General features: G+C 43.1%; 1 protein-coding gene and 1 long non-coding RNA gene across 2 annotated transcripts in view; one reads left to right on the top strand and one right to left on the bottom strand.

Annotated features, from left to right (window-relative positions):
- Positions 1 to 8123, bottom strand: part of LOC101935965 (uncharacterized) — a 97018-nt gene extending 88895 nt beyond the window's left edge. Inside the window, exon 1 of the long non-coding RNA XR_254905.5 lies at positions 7640 to 8123. This is a non-coding gene — a long non-coding RNA (uncharacterized LOC101935965). The remainder of the gene's footprint in view (positions 1 to 7639) is intronic.
- Positions 8124 to 9615: 1492 nt separating this feature from the next.
- SOX9 (SRY-box transcription factor 9) lies at positions 9616 to 17161 on the top strand. Its single transcript, XM_005282966.5, has 3 exons — positions 9616 to 12045; positions 13256 to 13509; positions 14413 to 17161. Exons 1-3 carry the CDS (start codon positions 11615 to 11617, stop codon positions 15204 to 15206), a joined length of 1479 nt encoding a protein of 492 aa, XP_005283023.1. The 5' UTR covers positions 9616 to 11614; the 3' UTR covers positions 15207 to 17161.
- The last annotated feature ends 4500 nt before the right edge of the window (positions 17162 to 21661 follow it).

Genomic DNA, 21661 nt, shown 5'->3' on the forward strand with positions numbered 1-21661 from the left:
TATTGTATCACATTGAGTAGGTGCAAGTTGCTTTGAACTGAAAGCCATTATATTTTTCAGGTGCGGGTTTTAGTTTCTATAGTGTCCTTTCCAAACTTTTTACACTCAGTCCATCAACCAATTGACAAGAAGAAACGCAGCATCCAGGAATGCAGATAAAGGGCTTAATCTGAAAGGAAGGATGATTTTATGGTTAAGACACTGGGCTGGGCCTCAGGAGATAGGAGTACTGTTCCTGGCTCTGCCACAGACTTCCTGTGTCACCCTGGGAAAGTCACTTAATCTCTCTGAACCTCAGGTCCCCATCTATAGAGCAGGGATAATATTTCCTTTCACCCACTCTTCATCTGTCTTGTCTATTTAGATTGTAAACTCTGCAGGGTGGAGGCGTTCCCTTGCTATACGTGTGCACAGTGCCTTGCACAATCAGGCTCCTGAAGCCCCTAGGTGCTACCAAAATGCAAATAATAATGATGGTCTAAAGCCCACTAAAGTCAATAGATAGACGCAGTGGGGCTTGGATTAGGCCCAAAATGCTCTGAGAGAACGAGATTTTCAAAGGCACTCAGGCACCTAACTCCCACTGACTTTCAATGAGAGTTAGATGCCTTAAGTGCTTGATCATCGATGTGCTGCTCAAAAGAGTGCCAATTAAACCTTTGCAAACTGATCAGGCTTTGCAGATAGCTGTCAACCCCTGGGCCAGCAGCAAATGCTGCAAGTAAGCCTATTGGTAGGCTGGGCAGAATTCAATTTTTTTTTATAATTTTGACAGATAATATTAATGTTTATTTTAAAGCATTTTTAACTGATTTACATTTTCACAATTGCATGAAATTATTGGGCGGTCGGACAATAATTATTTAATGACAGTGGATGTTGAGAGTTAAAAGCTTTATAACCAAGAAACAAATTGTCAACATGACATGCCAAAATATACACAGTAACTATCCTTAAAGCAAACTCTAGTAAGTTCTCAAGCAGCATTTTTCTTACTTTGCCTGTCCATAAATTTCATTCACCATCCATGGAAATATTTTTCATCAGTTTGTGTGCGGACAGTGAAATCCAGGCCTGTGTAAGCTCGAAAGCTTGTCTTGCTCACCAACAGAAGTTGGTCCAGTAAAGCTATTACTTCCCCCACCTTGTTTCTCTATGGTGAAATTGACATTTACCAACATTTACCAATACAGTAACCATTTAAACCTTCGAATCCTACTTACAGAGAAGTCCAGCCAGCTCCACAAGCCCCAAATGCAGACAGCTTCCTTCCCATCCCCAAGTTTAAGATGGGTGAGGGGGCTAGTTAAAAATCCTCTTCCACTGGAAATGAGGGGAGAGACCAGTATCTCATTACTTGCTTCAAATGACAAAGCAAGATGCCATTCACACCTTTTCTCCTCCACAAAGGTGAGAGCAGAGGACAAAAACTAGGGCCCAATTCAACGAGGTACATAAGCACATTCCTAACTTCAAGCAGTTACCTGCTTTTACTGAATAGAGATGGGATTACTCAAATGCTTCAAGTTAGACAACTGCTTATGTGTTTTGCTTACTCGGGATCTGGCTCAGCGAAGGCAGATGTGAGAGAAGAATCATTGATCAACATGTCAAGCTTTACCAGCCATCATATTTAAGGATCCACATTTTTACAGTTGCACAACATTATGTTTTAAGCTTTTTTCCTGTTTTTATTGATCTAAATTTTCACCGTTGTGGGAAATTAGGGATGCGGGGGGACGGGGGGAATCAGTCAATAATCATTTAATGACCAATGTTGAGAAGCAAAAAGTTCAAGCTTTATAACGGTTAAAACATGCACAAATTGTCAACATCGCTTGCCAAAATATGCAAAGTAAATATCCTTAAATCAAACTCTAATAACTTCTCAGGCAGGATTTTTCTTATTTTGCCTAGCTGTAAATTTTAAGTATCATTGATGGAAATATTTATCGCCAGCTTGTGTGTACAGTGAAATCAACATTTACCAATAAAAACCTAATCCTTCCAAGCCTATATATATATACACACACATATATTATATGCACCCATAAATACACACACACACATATATATGAATACCTGTTTATTATGCAGTAGAGAAAATTGAAGTTTTTAAATAAATAATTCCAATGTAAATAAACTCCCCACCCTGAGCAAACAAAAACGGATCCCATAGCAGATTTCTCTATTTTTCAAATAAATCATAGTTCCAAATGAACATGGGCCTGGCAGTTAGAATTTCCAAATGATTCCGTATTGGGGAGGGGGAGGCAAAGGGGCTGGAAAAAAACCAAACAAACAATTTTACAAGTTCCAGAAGTGAAATCCCCCCCCCTTTTTTTTTTTTTAATTTGAAGAACTGGGAGGGGTGGCGGCTGCGTTCTTTGGCCCATAGGAAATCAGTGACCTGAGGACATCTGCAAGCTATTAGGACACAGACTTCAGGTAGCTCCCAGAAACACATGCTGTCCACATTACACCCTCCAAGTATATTTCCACAACTTTAGCTCTCCAAATAAACAGTCGAGCTCTCCCTGCATTAGGAAGGAGCTGCACAAACAGGTAGAGAGAATGGTAGTTTTATTCCCCCTTCCAATTCTCATGAATTTCTTGTAAGCCATTGCTGGACTACATAATATGAACTATTCCTTGGAAAATATAATAGGGCTAGTTTTAAATTACCCCCATGCATTTATCTGTAGGTGACTATGAAATATCAGGTACAATTTCCATAGCATGTTAGCTTCAATACAATAGCCACTTGTACGAATGCGTTGTGTCAGCTGAACAGTTAGAAAACATGAAGCTACCAGGGGTTATGATGTTGCTGATGGACAATTTTTATTTAAATAGAAGTAAGTAGGGTTGTTTCAAAAGATGGAAAACTCTAAGAGTTTGTAATGATTTTTAAAGGAAGGCCTCAGCAACAGAGCATGTGTTTCTTTGCAAATGTAATTTGGCAACACAACCAACTGCAGTTTAAAACACTGCATCCTTCGGACTAGATGCAGTTCTGATGGAGTTTGGAAGCGGATAAACAGACGATCTGAATGCAGAGAACTTGTTACATTTGAATGAAAGATCTTTCAATCAAACAGCAGATGCGGGGAAAATTGGGAAGGTGTTTTTTACTATCATTTTCTTGCTGTATAGGGCTGATTTTAAGGGGAAAAAATACTGGTTGTTCAATAAACATCTATTCCTTTTCCAGCCATCTCGGTGCTGTTATGAATTTGAAGCCAGGTCTTTGGCCCCCATTAGCAGAGTTTGACCTTTTTCCTATGATTGGTTTAAAATAAAATTATTCAAAACAGATTGAGCATCTGATTCACATCCATATCCAGGCAACATCCACTCCAAAGTGGGACTCGAAGTAAGGTGAACTTGAGTTAGAAAAGTTTCAGAGTAGCAGCCGTGTTAGTCTGTATCCGCAAAAAGAACAGGAGGACTTGTTGCATAATGCATCCGAAGAAGTGGGCTGTAGTCCACGAAAGCTTATGCTCTAATAAATGTGTTAGTCTCTAAGGTGCCACAAGTACTCCTGTTCTTTTTGAGTTAGAAAAGTAGCTCCTGGATACCTCTTCAGAGTTCATAGTTCTGACCTAGCAGAAAGCAACATAAGGCTATTTTTGGCTTGGTTCTTGTGCCTGGTAGATACTTTGTTCTGACAAAGTTCTTGAGATGTGATCCAAGTATGCTAAGTTCACATCAGGAGGTGAAAATTAGGGTATTTGACCAAAACACCAAAAATAAGATGCACCCTAACTTGTTTGAAAGTATCTTGCAAAATATTCCTCTTCCACTAGCATGGGAAAAAATTCTGTACTGTTGCAAGGGTATTCCCCTTCACGTTCAACTGTCAGATACATCTTCTAGACCTACCAAGTTTGCAGAGCTTGAAGCCAATGTTATTTTTTAAAATAATAATCTTTAGAAGAGAACATTGGTAAATTACAAGTTTGTGTGCAGTGGTTTCAAAGCGTGGAGGAAGGGGGAGAAAACAAAAATTGTGTTTGCGTACACATGCACACCAGTGAAGCCTGCCCTGGAGCCAAGAAGTGTTAAAAATCCTATAGAGATAGTCAGGTGCCCTCCGCTCAGAGATCTGGATTCAAACATGCAAAATAGAATCAACCAGTCTCTGGAGTTTCTGCTCTGCTCTGTTACCGTTCATAACCAATGGATGGGTTAAAACTCCCTGTCTATTTGTCCCTGTACCAATTCTTGGTCTCTACACATTTTGGGTGCTTCTAACATTTTTTTCACCCAATGATCAGGCACAAAAGAGATTTTAGAATCAGAAACAATGACTGTACTTGGTGCTGTCTGGGAGATTCAAGTGCAATGTCTGATTCTACTCACTGCAAAAACAGGATCTGGCCCGTAGTGTATTCATACTCCCGGAATTATTTTTTTCAGGAGCAAATCTCAATTCTATTTAGAATGGTGCTATTTCATAAGCCGGGGTCAGCCCACAGTTATTCTGTAGACAAAGAGGTATAGCCAGTCTGACCCTGCCACCCAAAAGTAGTCGGCCCTTAAAAGTAGTTACAGTATTTTTATTGCAGCACTGTCCGCCTTTGCTTTATACTTTCATTATGGAAACTTGTCATTATATTCTGTATGGCAAGCATGAAGAGGTAGTCATTTTCCGTGATTAATTAAAACATTAAAACATCAGTGTCCTTCAGGAAATCATACTGGAATCTGTAGTCTCCCCTTCACTTTACAATCCAAAGAAAGAGAAAAGTGCCACTGGTCCAACTTTCACTCCCATTGCTTTACATTTCATTCGTTCCAACGCTTAAATCAACTTACATTTTGCCCAGCAGCAGCATAAGGTTGTAAATTATTCTGATAAACTGGTGATTAGATAGATAGATAGATAGATAGATAGATTAGATTAACCTTAATTGTTCATTAACAAAGCTCTTTAAAATCTAATAATTCAGCACAAATACCAAAGAATTCTTAGTTCAGGCTGCAAAATAAGCCATAATTCTGCCCCAAAGCCATCACCTACCAGCCACCACTCTCACTATTAAAACACGACAGAGACCCGTGTTCCTCCTGACAAAGGCTAATCAGAAAGTGGTCTAAAAAATTATTTTGCAAATGCCGGCTAACTAGCTACAGTACACAAGGAAACATCCCAGTGGTTATTGGATTCTGAGTAAGGCAGACTGCTAACCCGAACAGAGGAGGATGTGATGGGCCACTCCTACACAAGATCATTCCGGCAGCCACCAACCTCTTTCAGCCACAATTTAAAGCACCCACTGTTCTCCTGGCATCTCTGTAAGTGCCACAAGGGCCTCGGACAACTCTGGCAGCGTGGCAACAGCTGTTTCCAATGTTAACCCTGACGTGCATCCACATGGGTTGCCTGTCACAATGCATGTAAGAATCCTGGAGGGATTTAATTCTCCCCTCTGTCATTCTCTAAACTAAAGTGATATTTATTCTTTTGTGTCAATAAAAAGTATCGTGAACAATTATTTATTGTTTGTTAAGTGACAACAATGTGTTTGGAAAGACAATGTGTTTGGAAAGGTTCCTGCCCCAATCTGAATGAGATACATTAGCTAAAATGCTAACATCTTGCACCAACAGATGAAAACATTCTGCACTGACCAAGGGTAACACTGACCTTCCAGATTTACATCTGTTCAGAGCATGTTTCCAGGCTCTCGCTCCTTTTATTTTAGTAAGTGGAAATAAAAATGTGTCAATGTTTTGACGTTGATGAAATTGTCTTACGCACATGAACACGAACAGTGCGCTCTTATTTAAGAAATCATTCCATGGCTTCTGAGTGGGCAAAAGGATTACATAGTTTTAAAAAATTCATTACACCCCCAGATTTTCCAGTTGAAAGTTGCCTACCAAATGGAGGAAGCAGTGAGGAATCTAGGAAGTACAGACTTATCTGGCATCTGCTTTTGTGCCATGGAATAGTCATGAAAAGTTTTGCATACAGCAAAATTCAGAGGGATTTTTGCACTAGCTTCCTGGTGTATATTTGTAAAGGGTTGCAGTGCATCCCCACGCCTTTCTACTTTGCCCCACAACACACACACACACAGACTCCAAATGGCTGAGCATAAGCAGTCACAGAAAGGCTTTCACTCTGCAGCACATCATTTGAAAAGGCGAACATTTCTCCCAGCAGAAATGCAGTGAGCCAGCATTTCCCTGGGTTTCCTATCCTATCAAGGAAGAACTTTTTGTTCGAATGAAGCCTCTGTTCTGACCCAGCAGAGAGGTCCCAGGGCTGTGTTGGTGACATCACGGCCAGCAACTATGCAAATAAGTAGATGTCAGCAATTTCAGCATGACGACTTCATGGGGGGGGGAGATCAGAGTCTGGGGTAGAGAGGAGAGACACAATGGACTTTAGAAATTATTGAACTTCATAAGGAAAACATGAAGGTGAATTTGCCATCCTCCTTTCTCCCTCTCCTCCTCCCCGCTCATTTCAGTATACTACAACTGACTTACATGTAAATGCAGAAGCCGGCTCTCAGCAAACACATCTGATTCATGTCAATATGGCTATGGTAAACATTTGTAGGGTTTGAGAGAAAAATCTTTATTTAATATCTTCTGTGGACATTAGTCCCGTTGCTATTAAACTGACCGTCTCTTTCCCTCTCTGCTAAGTAGCTTAGAAGGAGGGTTTCCTGAAATAACTAAATAACCTGAATTAGCACAAGAGGAGAAAAAAATCAAATGACGATTGTAATTCACATTCTTATTTGTCAAAAATCTTTCCTGAAGCCTGGGTTTGAATACTCCCTGTAAAATAAGATTAAAATCTAAAACACACTATCCTGTTGTATGAAACAGGAGTTCAATAAAAACCATTCTACTCTTAAAAAGTGAATCTGATTGATCAGATTGTCCATATGTCTAACTATTCTGTAGAACAGGGCTTTTTTCATAAAAAAAAGATGCAAACTATGAAACGGCACATGATATCTGTTTTACATTTTTCTTTTGTTTATTGTTCAAACTTGTTAAACCACTTTCTTTTGTTAAAATAGATTCTCTTGTCATGAAAAGGCAGAATTCTTTCAACAAATGGACTTTCAGAATGAAAAATGTTCTATCACATTTTTCATTAAGTCAATTATCCTCCAAAATCATGGGATTTTTTTTTCTTTGCCCATCAATCAGCAGTAACAGCATGTAACAATCTGTTGTCACTCCCCCCCCCCCCTTCTCCTCCAGGTACATTCGTTCAGATTTTTTGCTTTACCAGTTCCAGCTAAGAGAAGAACAATGTATTGGTTGAGCTTTCTTTGATATGTCTATACCAAATATTAAAAAATAGATGTGCTGTGCTAAATTTGTCTCCTGAAATAGCTAATCTGAGTCTTAAATTGGTAAGAGATTTTTTCCCCCAAAATTATCCATCTAAATATTAAGAATAGATTAACTATGTTCATCCCAAATGTTGATGCAAATCTCAGTATATCTTCCTATTTGGTCTCTGCTACATATTTAGTCCAGTCGTGTCTGTAACACTGTGAAATGTTTTTAAGTGTTGCAGACAATCATAAGAAAATACAAATCCTCTTTCACCTCCCCTATTATTTCAGACAAAGGCTCTATAAATAAGACATACACTTACCTTTCAGCTCACCCAAAGATAGCTGTTTGCCAGAGGTTTCCAAGCAAAAACTCCCAGAGAAAGATAGCAAATACAGAAAGGGTCTAACAGGGAGTTTTTATTCAAATTGATTTCTTCAGAACTCCTTCCCCCTGTGCCTTTTTTTATTTTTTCACGCACAATTTCCAATTCCATTTAAAAAATAATAGTACATTTGCGAGGGGGCATTTTTTAAAAAGTGCAATCACCCAGTATGACAATGCTATCTATAGGAATTGTTTAACAGAACAAAGGCTGTGAACTGAAGCAGTTTCAATAAAGCACTTAGGGGAAAACCCGACATCGGAGCTTGAATTGAATTCAGAATTAGGCACTGTCTATCTTATAAGGAAAACTTCAGCAAAAAAATGTGTCCCCCTACTTTGGCCCTAGAGGTTTTGATCACTTAGTTTACAGGGAAGCGTGTGGGGGGGAAGACCCTTAGGTTCAATTCCGAATCGCAGTCTTTAAACTGAGAACTGAATTTCAGAGCAGATGCTTTTTAGTCTTTTTCCCCCCTTTCCTTTGAGGTATTATTAGCACAACTTGTATCTTATTCCCAACCTAGATAACCGTGTTATCATCCCTGACAATTCGTTTGCTGTATTGAAAAAGAAGGCTGCAATTAACAATGGAGGTGCTAAACATTTCACTACAAAGCGAAGGGGGAATGTTTGGATTTTTTTTTTTAATCTCAACCCACACGTTAAAAATCGCAGCCATTTATAAAGAAATATAAATGGCTGCGATTTTTAACGTGTGGGTTGAGATGTGTTTATTTATTTTTGCTGATCGAGTTTGGCCAATTTGGCAACTCTTTAAAAATCGTGTGTTGCTGCCCAGATTGAAAGTGTACCAGGACAGAGACAAGAGTGTCCCCAATCACGCTGGAAAGCAATCTCACCCTTCCTAAGCAATGCATAGGCTCTGCCCAGAAGAGACTGCAACACGCAGCGAAATTGACATAGAAGGGCATTGGGAAATATAGACTGAGTCGAGACTGCCTCAAAATGAGACAATTATAAATATGAATGATACCATTTTGGAAAACGTGTGTGAGGAACTGTATGGTGTGGCCAACACGCTGTATTCTTGGAATAAATGGGGTTGTTGTTTTTTTAATTATGTAGTTGTTTCTCATTTTACTCCTTAATTTTCCCAAATGAACCGTAGAAAAATATTAAGAGCTCTTTTAATGCAGCATCAAAAGTAAATTAGGGATTGATAACACTTGAAACAAAAATGTACCGTCAGAGAAGGGGGAGAAAAAAATGCACCAGAATATGTAGATTTCCCCCAAAAGTTAAAAAACGCCTTTCCCCACCTGCATATACGGTATTTTATAACTATTTGGTATCTTTGTCAGTTTCATTGATCACTGGCTGAAAACACGTTGATCAGTTTCTCCTCACGGGTTGCTACGTAACGTTTGCTGTTGAATCTTGTGAAAGGAAAAATGATTCGAGCTGATAAATCGGATTGTCAAAGACGAGTCCAGATTCAGCAAGAAGCCTGGTCTAAAAAAGTCTCCTGAAGCGAAAAGTTTGAGGTTAGTTTCTTGGCTTTTGGCGCCCCCTCTGGATGAAGAAAAGAATGACATTTTACCAGCAGAAAGGTGATTGTTGACAACTGTAAAAGTTCCAAAAAAGAAACTGGAGTATGAAATGTGAGTATCAAACGCACAGAAAGCAAAGCAAACCCACTTACTGGTGCCTGACAGTGACCAAACAACATGACAACAATGAGGGTGCTTCTCCTATTTTAAATGATTTCTATCAACAGCTAAGTTTTATTTGCAGGAGCTCTGGTAAATATCTAATGATCTGTGACTGCGAGATGATATAGGTATGTGTATGATATGATTGTGCATCTACATATGTTGAGGCATTAACGTGATTATTATAAGAAGAAATAATCACATGGGTATGTTTAAACCTATTTTCTTCTCTATCTTTATTACACATAAACTTGTTTAAGTATCACTAGTGGGTATGCTATGACTATCTTAAAATCAGGAATAAAATTCTCAATTTCCCCCCCCCTCCTGTTTGTTTCAGAATTGCACCAGCTTTGCGAAACAAATATATCTTGGATGCTCTACACCAGTTATCGGCCCCTAAAGAACAGTAGATAAAGAGCAAACTGAAAATGAGTGAAACTTTTACTAGCAAGAACCAAAAAGATATTCAAAACATATAATGAAAACGTAAATATTTACAGCAGGAAAAATAGTCTTTCTGCAAATATAGAGGCAAAGATTTGCATTCTATATCATGCAAGTAAATCTACTGGAAGAGAGAATATCTGGATTTAAATGCTGGGGGAAATGCTATATATTAGTAAATTTCATGTTTTGTTACATTCATTTGCATCTATTTTAGATATGGTCTTTGCATATGTTGAGACTGTTCTCGCTTAGCAGCTAACAGTTAACTTGCGCTTGTATATCCCTAATGTCTTCATTATTTCATCCTGAAAACAAATCTGTTGTAAATAACTCTCACTCTTTCAAGTACATCTTAACTTTATGAAGCTCAGATATGCAAATATACCGTTTATATTGTAAGACTGGAGAAACGTCAATGCAATCGGTTAGGTCTATAAATGCAAGTTACAGCGATGGACGAGAACGGTATCTCAAGTTAATTAGTGTATTAAAATGCAGAACGTAGCCAAACTTTTACTTAGTATGTTTCATACCACTGAATAATTAAGGTTTAATTTTAAGACGACTAGCCCAATGTCACCATACTGACACAGTGTACGTTACTAGAGTCTTCAAACTACAGTCACAAACCGGCCTCTAAACAAGGTAGCCCAGCAATAAAATTGTCACACAACTTTGCAGAGTTAGGCGAGCTCTACATCTGTGTGTACAGAACTTAAAGCACTGAATTATCAAATAAGCCTGCGCGTGGCTTTAAACCATGCTGGTTTTAATTAAACAACAGCAGCGGAGCGGTGAGCATCACGTCATCCTTGATGACAAGTGCATTTTTAAAAACAGCGATAGGTATTATAATGAAAAACAAAGAGAGGCGAATCACACAATCATTTACTTCACAGAAAGTTCTTTTCCACGCCGAAGTAAGTGCAAATTAGGAGCACAACCTGTGTGATGCAATTTGACCCCTGGAGGATCTTTTACAGAACAGCACACTGTCCGTAGTCCCACTGAAAACAATAAACATTTGCCTAGACAAATATCAAATAAAGAAGCGTTTACTTTTAAGGCATCACAAAAGTTCTGAAGTACAAAGAGTAAACTCAGACACTTCTACTTTTCTGTATTTTTTTTTCTTCCCCTTCTCTGAGAGCTGCGCTCATTTCTCCCCTCCCTTAAAAAAAACTTGTAGCCAATCATCTGTGTGCCAGCCCCCCAGGGGCAGGGCTGTCATTGGCTGAAAGTTTCTAAGGTGAAATAGAAGAGGAGAGTATTTATTACAGAGACACGGAGAGAGAGTTGGAGAGCCGAGCTTGAAATTGCCTAGGTGAAATTGGGAGCCTTAAACTTTCCAAAACCAAGGAACTTTTTTTCTTCTTCTGAGAGGCAGAGAGAAAGAGGGGACAGAGAGGGGGCTAATAAGACTAACTCCAAACTTTCCCACCCCCTTTTGACTATCCTCAGAGCTGGGTTCATGCACGTCTCTGAGAGCAGATCGCTTCAGCAGCAACTTTGCAGTGGGCTGTGAACAAACTTTTTTTTTTTCTCCTGCCAGCTGCTGTTCACCAGGCAAAACTTTCTTGTTTCTTTTGCAAAGTTTTTGCTGCCTTCCTTCTCTCCCCCACCCCCAACTCCCTCTTCCATCCCTTCCTAGCTCCCTCCACCACAAACCCAGCTGGTTTTAAAGAGGCTTTGCCACTTTAGTGTTCTTTTTTTAATCCCTCCCTCCCCCCTCCTTTCCCCCCACCCCTTGATTTTCATCCCACTGTTTTTCCCCTCTGCCGCTTTCTCGCATGAATCTCCTAGACCCCTTCATGAACATGACAGAAGAGCAGGACAAATGCATCTCTGGCGCCCCTAGCCCCACCATGTCGGACGACTCCGCGGGGTCCCCCTGCCCTTCTGGCTCCGGATCGGACACGGAGAACACCAGACCGCAAGAAAACACTTTCCCCAAGGGCGATCCGGATCTGAAGAAAGAGAGCGACGAGGACAAATTCCCGGTGTGCATCCGAGAGGCGGTCAGCCAAGTCCTGAAGGGTTACGACTGGACCCTGGTCCCCATGCCGGTCCGTGTGAACGGATCCAGCAAAAACAAGCCCCACGTGAAGAGACCCATGAACGCCTTCATGGTGTGGGCACAGGCGGCCCGGAGGAAGCTGGCGGACCAGTATCCGCATCTGCACAACGCAGAGCTCAGCAAAACCCTGGGCAAACTCTGGAGGTGAGTGAAGGGGGGGAAAAACTTGTGCGAAGGGCCCTGTTTGCAAAGCAGGGAGAAGTTTGGAGCGGGCAGGAGAGCGCGTGGTTTCGGTTGCTGGCAGTAGGGTGTGTGCTGCTGGCAAACCCCTGTGCATGGGGAAATGCAGCTAAGCTAGCGGTGGGGCAAAAACTGGGGCAGGCGCTTCCTTGGGCTTGGCCTCCTTGACCTCCAAGTGGCTTTTCTGCCCTGCATGGCCCAGGAGGGGGGCTCTGGTCCCGGAGGGGTTTGTGGAAAGAGGAGAAGAGCCCTTTGATCCCCTGGCAGGGGTTGGGAAGTGGCTGGTGCTAACAAGGAGGGCGGTTTGGAACTTGTGTGTGTGTGTAGAAAACTGGGCTTCAGCTACATGGCATCAGATTTGCATCAATGATCATGGCGGGCGAGGGGGGAGAAAGTTGGCAAAGTTGTGCCAAGCTAGTGGTGGGTGGTTCTGGGGAATGCTGCATGGCCCGATTTCTTCAGCCTGGAAAGTGAAGGAAGGAAGGGGAAGGAGAAAGAAAGTGAGTCACCTGGCCGGGGCTGTGTCTGCGACTGCAGGAGACAACAAAACAAAACAAAAAAGTTAAATTTGCAGCAGAAGGGGAAAGTTCGGAGCGAATCTGGACCTCCAGAGGCGGTGCCCGGAGCCATCCAGGGCGTTAGTCATCTAATCTTTTTATTGACTCAGTGTGTGTGTGCACACTCCGCTTCCAGGGGGGGGAACAGCTCCAACCAGCCCCACGGGGGGGGGGAGAAAAAAGTCACTGCCCTCGTTTTGTTGTGTCTTGTTTGGCCACCAAAACAATCGGCCAGTGTCATGGGGGGTGGAGGGGGGGTGGAGAGCAGCACCAGGCAGCAAGAGTGTGAAGCAATGACAAGAGGCAGGCCGCAGAGGAAGGGGGACCTAGAGGGGGGCCTTTCCTTGCAATTCAGAGAGATGCCAAGCTGGAGCAGGGGAGCTGTGCTAGTCATGCAGGATGGAGTGTGCAGAAGGAAGGCGGGGGGGGGGCAGATTATGAGTGGGAGGGGGGAGCGCTATCTGCACTGCAACCTGGCCGTAGTAGTGTGAGCTGACATTTGCAGCACCCCAGGTGTGCCTGGCTCTTTATGGCAGGTCAAGGCAGTGCCCCATGCTGTAATCTGCCCTTGCTGTTGGAGAGGCAACTAACCCCCTGCTCCCCTGTGTCTTGCCCAGGTTGCTGAACGAGAGCGAGAAGCGCCCTTTCGTGGAGGAGGCCGAGAGGCTGCGGGTGCAGCACAAGAAGGACCATCCCGACTACAAGTACCAGCCCCGGAGGAGAAAGTCAGTGAAGAACGGGCAGTCGGAGCAGGAGGAGGGCTCCGAGCAAACCCACATCTCCCCCAATGCCATTTTCAAGGCACTGCAGGCGGATTCTCCTCAGTCTTCCTCCAGCATGAGCGAGGTTCACTCTCCCGGGGAGCACTCTGGTAAATATGCAACCTTACACGGCGAGACAGACACACAGGCACACACTCCTGGGCCCGACCCGCTGGACGAGGCAGCTAGGGAGACACACAGCTGCCTGTATGTTAGGGAGATGCTGGCTGTGATTCCACAGCTCAGGTTGTGTTCTGACCCAGGCTCCAAATGCAATCTGCGTAGAGACAGGGTGCCAGACAAACAGTAGATATGGCTTGCGAGAGTTGGATCCAGCGTCAGATCCACTCTCACTAACCCGCTTATTAGGCTTAAGACTTTTTCACCAACTTTTCTCGTTGCAACAAAGTTTCAATCACCGTGTTCCCGTTTTTGGCTTTTTAATTCGGAAATTAAATTAAAAATCACTTTGAGCCGCAGGCCAGCTCAAAAGCCCCATATTTTATCTGGTGGAGGAAGGGACAGCTCAGTGGTTTGAGCATTGGCCTGCTAAACCCAGGGTTGTGAGTTCAATCCTTGAGGGGGCCACTTAGGGATCTGGGGCAAAAATCAGTACTTGGTCCTGCTAGTGAAGGCAGGGGGCTGGACTCAATGACCTTTCAAGGTCCCTTCCAGTTCTAGGAGATAGGATATCTCCATTAGTTTATATTTACACAGATCACATTCGTGTTACAAACCTGGAAACGTGCGTGTTACCCTTCGCAACTGACTTCAGGGGCAAAGCAGGGATATCTGCCAGTGCCCCAAAGATCTTGAGTTAACCATTAACTGAGTTATCACCATTATACAACGCCTCCTGCTTATAGAAAACCGCTGGCTTTAGATTTCAGGGCCTTATTGCTCTCTCTCTCTGTGCCATATCAACTAAAGAGACAGAGAGCTCACTTAATTAAACTGCACACAAGGGAAGCAGCAAACTCATGACTGCATGTGCTATTTCTTTTCCTCTCCAGGGCAGTCCCAGGGGCCCCCGACCCCTCCTACTACACCCAAAACAGATGTCCAGCCTGGGAAGCAAGACCTGAAGCGAGAAGGGCGCCCTTTGCAGGAAGGAGGAAGACAGCCGCCCCACATTGACTTCCGGGATGTGGACATTGGGGAACTCAGCAGCGACGTCATCTCCAACATAGAGACCTTTGATGTCAATGAGTTCGACCAGTACCTCCCACCCAACGGTCACCCTGGAGTCCCGGCCACTCATGGGCAACCCGGTCAAGTCACCTATAGTGGCAGCTACGGAATCAGTAGCACGTCAGCCACTCAAGCTGGAGCCGGGCCCGTTTGGATGTCCAAGCAACCATCGCAGCCCCAACAGCAGCCACCGCCGCCCCAGGCCCCGCCCCAGCCGCCGCATACCATGACCACCCTGAGCAGCGAACAGGGCCAGTCCCAGCAGAGGACACACATCAAGACAGAACAACTCAGTCCGAGCCATTACAGCGAGCAGCAGCAGCACTCCCCTCAGCAGCTCAATTATAGCTCCTTCAACCCCCAGCACTACAGTTCCTCCTACCCGACCATCACCCGCTCGCAGTACGACTACACAGACCACCAGAGTTCCAACTCCTACTACAGCCATGCGGCCAGCCAGAGCACCAGCTTCTATTCCACCTTCACGTACATGAACCCCGCCCAAAGGCCCATGTACACGCCCATTGCAGACACTACCGGAGTCCCTTCCATTCCCCAGACCCACAGCCCACAGCACTGGGAACAGCCGGTCTACACACAGCTTACTAGGCCATAAGGGCGACAACAACAACAACAAGAGAGAAAAAAGAACTGTCTCCAACCTTTTTTTTAAAGACACTAACGCTAAAGATGATGAAAAAAGAGAACACATCAGACCTTCTGCACTACAGCACCCTTCAGGAAGTGGCCAGACCACTCTGCTGAGAACCAGCAAAACTCGGCACAGACGTTCCAAGGACTGGACTTTACCCTTGATTCAGGGGCGAGAGATGAGCTTTCTCACCGGCCAACTCGTCTGCCTGTGTTTGGACTTTTGTAATTATTTTTAGCAGTAATTAAAAGAAGAAGAAAAAAGGAAAAAAAATACCCAGAGTCCTCTGTGAGGAATATTCTCTATTTTAAATATTTTTAGTATGTACTGTGTATGATTCGTTACCAATTTGAGGGGATTTATATATATTTTTAGAGATTTTTTTTTTAAATGCTCTTATTTTTCCAACAGCTAAAACAACACTTAGTGGAGCAGTCCTAGCTTTTCTTGCAGTCAGAGGTATTTTTGTATAGATAAAAGTAATTTCTTTAAAGAAAAATAAAACGGTGTGCATTAATTAGGAACAAAAACTGTTAAACAGTGATTGGCATCAGGCTAAACTTTGGTCAGCCGTGCAGCCTAGGAGACGCAAGGGGTTAAAAACAAAATAGGCTTTATTTTTCTAACTTGGAAGTAGAGAGAGAGCCAGGAGGAGAATGTGTTCGTTTTATTTTTTAAAGACCTCGAGCCTTAAAGCAGCGTTGTTGAAAAGCAACCCTGTAATTTTTTTTTTTCCTCGAGATTCTTATACGACTGCCTTCCAGTGCAAGGAGAAAGACAGAGCCCAGACGGGAGGCAGATCTGATTTCTGGGAAAACTTATGTCTGACTCTTTTACCAACAATCAGCAGCAGATTATGATGCCACAACCAGCATCACCCTCCTCAGCTTCCTGCTTTGGGAACCATGTGCACGACAGATGCTGGAAGCCGCCCATCACCTCCCCAGCCCTTTAAAGAGCCTTGAGTGCAAACATTTAGGGCCTGATCCAAAGCCCATTAAAGACCCCAATTGGCGTCAGTGGGCTTTGGATGAAACCCGTAGGGCACATTGGAAACATCAGACACATTTTAAATTATTTATTTTGTGAGAAAAGCCAATTTAATCAAGATTTTCTTTTTAAAATCTCCCTTCCATTTTTTTAACTCCTTTAAAAGCAATTAGATTTGTTGGAGTCTTATTTGGAGGGTACGATGCCTGTTAAATTATGGTCTAAACTGTAACCAGTTCTTTATTTATCTCTAATTCCTTTTTATTATTATTATTATTATTATTCTTTGGAATCTGTGTCCTAGGTTTGTACAAACGCGTCCTCTTCCTTTTTTTCTTTTGTTTTAAGGATAAACTGGAATTTTGTTTTGTACAAACTAGAGATTGCAAATGTAGTGTATCACTGAATCATTTGCCTTGTTTTCTGCCTCAGCTCTTTTGGACACACAAACGTGTGTGTGTGTATGTGAGACACAAGACACTATTGACAAAAGCGTGTGTGTCATCCTGCTAACCTTCCACCCCTTGATGTTGTTTTGAGGTGGGGACTTTGGTGAAGCTGTGGCTGAACAGTTAAGAATTGCTTTTTAAAAAAGACAGCAAACTTTTTTTTATTTAAAAAAAATGATATATTTGTTAACAGTTGCGGGAATTTTTTTGTTTTGGGGGTATTTTTTTTAGGGATTCAGTAGAAAAAAAATCTTAAAGCACTCATAATATGGCCTCTTTCTATTTCTGTATAAAAGCAGATCTTTTTAAAGTATTTCTGTAACTTAAAAGACCTGTCATTTAAATCATATTTTGTCTTTAGGTAAGTTTGTTTTATTTTGTTTTGTTTGCAAGACCATTTGTTCTCTTTGTGAAACTTACCTTTTTTGTATATTATTGTTTGCAATAAATATACATTGTATTAAAAATTTTAAAAAGCAACTGTGTATATTTTATTAAGTAGATCCACTAAAGAACAGTGGGATGTTAAAGCTACAGTGGGTTTTTTACATAGTGACTTGTATACTTTTGTCTCTTGTCTTGATTAACTTTTATCACTATATGGTCTTGGGACCTGAGCCTGCTTAACTGGGCCCAATCCTGAAATGGTTCTTTAAACAAAACTCCCATTGAAGTCAAGCAACTGTGTCAATTTCCTCCTGCTACAGTGATAGCCCCATACGGTCAGCATTAATCCCATGGCAGGATAGGTAATTTAAATAGAAGGCTACCGGGTTCCTACTACCTTTCAGGAAAGCCAGTGTGAAAAACCTTCAAAAGCTGCATTCATATTAATGTGTTATAGTAACATATTACAGTTGGTAAGATACACCTACATGCTGTGTAAAGGCCTGTGTCCCGTACACATAGACATTTGGCCACCAGGAACTGGGCTGAGACCCCAAACTTGTGTATGATTCTATCTCACAAACATCACAGTCATATCTCAGGCTAATTGTTGCCAGAGTGGATGAAGGGGGAAATGGAGCTAGAATTCCCTTCTTATTCTCTAGGAGGCAACCCTCCAGCTCAAGAGGAGGCATATTTAAATGAATCACGAGTGGGACTGACAGGAGAGTGGGATTTGCATTGCTGCTGCTCATTTCTTTGCCTGTTAGGTAGATGAATGGAGGCCTTGCCGCAGAGTTGCCAGATGGTCTAAATGCACAAACAAACCAAAAGCTGAGCTTGGTTTTTATTTATTTTTTTGGGAAGGCAAAAGTGGAAAACAACAAGAATGAAAAAAGAAGCAACTGTCAAAGAAAACCAGAGACCAATTAATCCCTGGCATAACTCCAGGGACGTGAAAGTGATTAAGAGAAGAACCCGCCTGACTTGTCCCATCTGAAAATTAAGCATAATTAACCTGAAAGGTGACAATGTACTTCACATCTCTACCCCTAGGATGGAGCTGGGCTTGATGTGATGTGCACCGTCCATGCCTGCATTTCAGTTTTAACCAATTCATATCACAGCAGGGGCGTGGGGGAGGAAAGGAGATCAGACTCTGTTAGGTTTGGCATGAATCACTCAGGGAGTTTCCAAGCTCATATGGACTTTCAGGTCATTTTCACTAAACAGATGATATCATCCCCTTCCCTGTGCAGCAGAACAGAACAGGTATCAGCCGTTGTACAATGATGTCACTTTTCCTCCGAGTCAGGGGGAATGCTGGGAGTTTTAAAGGACACGTAGTCACAGTTGTTTATTATATTTACCCTGAGACTTCAGGCTTCCCGCCGAACTGCTAGGAAGAATTTTAACCCCCTGCCCTCCCAGGAGCTGCACTTCCATCGGGTTCATTTACTGCCTCCTGGGCAGATCACGTGCCATTGGAAGGGAGTTAAGAGAAGGGGACAGGGGCTCTCAAGATAATACCACGCAAGGGATACGCTTGCTTTTTCCATTCCCTCTGGCACCAACAAGGGTTGGTTTCCTTCCATTCCTGATCCTGCAAATACTCGCACACATGAGTTTTTCACTGATATCAATGAGGCTACTTGGGTGAGTAAGAGCTACTTGCCCGAGTAAGAATTTTGCAGGATCAGGGCCCTAGTCTTTCAGGGTTTTATAACCCCAAATTAGGGTCCTGGGAGTTTTCCTATTGACTTCAATGGGAGTAGGATCAAGCCTTATTTCTGAGCTGGAACTTGGCAAGGGTCTCACCCCTTCCCCATGGTTCATGTACATCAGCAGGACTGTGCCTTCACGTTCGTGTCCGTGTATCTATATTGCTATGTGAGTACCTAAGTGTTCTTATTCAGCACTCTATCATTAAAAAATACCTTTGCTGCCCATAAGAGTGAGATGCTGACATCGCCAAGTGGAGCCACGCTAACTGTGGGCGAAGCTGCATAAACCCTCATGAGCAATGCCAACAGGCACCACAATCCAGGTCTGAAACACCTTCCTGGCCACCCTATCTACCGGTGCTGTTAGTGCATCTCTCAGTGCCTCCTGCTAGCCCAGCTCCGTATAGTCACTGAGATCCAACAATGCACCTTCACCCTGATTTGCAGCCCCTTCTGCTATTCCAGCGGTGGGAACCCTACACAGCGCTCAAGCCCCTATTGTTATTCTAGGGCTACATTCTCCACACACAGCTATGCAAATGCATCTTAAACCTGACCTGCAGCCCCACCCGTGCTATTCCAGGCTTAGGTTCTCTGCCAATGCACATCTGTCCTCCTAACCTGCAGCACCTGTTGCTGTTCCCTGCTGCCGCTGAGCCAACCCTCTCAGAGTTTCTGTCTGGTGGCTTTGAGACACTGAGAAATGTGTACTCATGGCTGGAGCTTGGTTTCATTACAGAGGTTAAAGGTTATTGCATGAACTCATTGTGTTACTTCACTCTTTTTGAAACGGCCCAGTCATCCACCTATGAACACTGGCTGCTGCACAACCCTAGGAACGAGCCCCAGAGTCTGTTTGGAAGGCGCAGCGTGATCCCAGAGCCAGCCTCATGCTGGGAATGGACACACATTCCACTGCTCCTTAAGGGTTCCTCGGGAGCTGCCATCACTTACTGACCACAACACCTGTTCTGCAGTGTCCTTTAGCTACATATTTGCCTGACAGGCTGCAACAGCCTCCACACCTCCCTGCTGGCTGCTGTGCAGGAGGCAATCGCTCCTAGACTATCGGCACAACATGGGGAGCTCAGCCTTGGCATTTCCAAGCGGTTGGTGCCCATTAACAATCACATTTCTGCCTGATTATTTCTTAGGTACTAAATGGCTGGTCTTGAAGGCACTAGACTGGGAGCCATGAGATCTGGATTCAACTCCCTGCTCTGCCACAGACTCACTACGTGACCTTGGGCAAGTCATTTATTCTCTCCGCACCGCAGTGCCCCTTCTGTAAAATAGGAATAATAATAATAATGCTTCCTTTCCCCCCCCCGATCCGCTGACTGTTCTACTTAGCCCCTTCCCCAAAGAGCTTACAATCTGTCTCTTACAAGGTGTCTATGCAGCTCCAGTACAATGGGACCCTGATCTCACTTGGGGTCTCTAGCCACCAGTGTAATCTAAAGAAACAGTATTATCATAGACTGCTTACTTGTGTTACAAGTAACGCTTACAAGGACTATAACTGAAAGGGATTTGTTTACTCCATGCATTGAATAGTACTTGGGTAGACCCAGCTTCAGAGAGGCAGTGCTTCCTAGTGGCTAGAGCGCACTGGTCTTGGCCTCAGAAAACCTGGTTCTATTCTTCGCCTGACCACAGACCTGCTGGGTGACACTTCACCTCTCTAAAAACAACAAGGAGTCTGATGGCACAGATTTAAATCTGTTAGTCTTTAAGGTGCCACCAGACTCCTTGTTGTTTTTGTAGATACAGACTAACACGGCTACCCCCTGATACTTCACCTCTCTGTGCATCTCTTAACTCCTCCACAAAACAGGGATAACGAAACCAACCTCCTTTGTGAAGGACTTTTAAATCCGCTGATGTAAAGTGCTATAAAAGGACTGGGTATTATTATTATTATTTGTTCACCTGGATGAGCAGAGTTAGTAGAGTGTGTGGAAATGTTTCCACCAAAAAACTTTTGTCAGGCAACTTCCTTTTTTTCAAACTGGATTTTTTTTTCCCACAGGATGGTTTTTTCCCCCCCCCAAAGTGTTTTTCCCATGAAAAAAACACGCAGCCTTTGTCAACCAGCTATGTCACTTAGTTATTAATATGTATTGTATTTGTATGGCAGTAGCACCTAGCATCTCCAGTCACAGGCCAGCACCCTACTGTGTCAGAAGCTGTACACACACAGAACTAAGAGACTGTCCCTGGCCCAGGCAGCCAACAATCTAAGTAAACTACCGCGTCAGTTTCCTTCTACTACTTGTGTGTTGTGGGTGTTTTGCCCAGTAATGAAAGAGGGAAAACATTTCAAAACCAGGAAAATGTTCTAGGGGGTTGTTTATGTTCCTGGAATGAGGTGAATCAGATCAGGAAATGAAATACTTATAGACAGTCAGATCTACGGGGATCGCATATCAGTTCTACAGCCTATATGCTCAGGTCTAGATCTTCAAAGGCATTTAGGCTCCTAACTTCCTTTGAAATCAGTGCTTTCCTGGCACCACGTATGATTAGGGCGAACCATAAGAGCTGTGATGAATAACCAATAAGGAATGCCACTGTACAGCTTTGCATCCGAAAACGGTGGGAGGGGGGAGTCTGGTCCCTAGGAAGATGTTTGTCTTTGCTGCTGCTGTTTTATTTTTTCAGTTATGTTTTTCTTTCATTTTCTTAGCGGGAAGAAAAGGTTCCTTCCGAAGTGGGGACATGCGGGAAGAGACTAGAGATGGCTGCCTATCTCATGCTTGGTGTCCCCAGGAATAACTGTCTAGAAAAGTCAAGTCATATTCCACAGCTGGCATTTGAGGAGATTGGAACACTTATGTCCTCCCAGGGCAGCAGCTCTGGGCTTTTT

The sequence above is a fragment of the Chrysemys picta genome, chromosome 12 (assembly GCF_011386835.1).
Source record: "Chrysemys picta bellii isolate R12L10 chromosome 12, ASM1138683v2, whole genome shotgun sequence".
Classification (NCBI taxonomy): domain Eukaryota; kingdom Metazoa; phylum Chordata; order Testudines; family Emydidae; genus Chrysemys; species Chrysemys picta.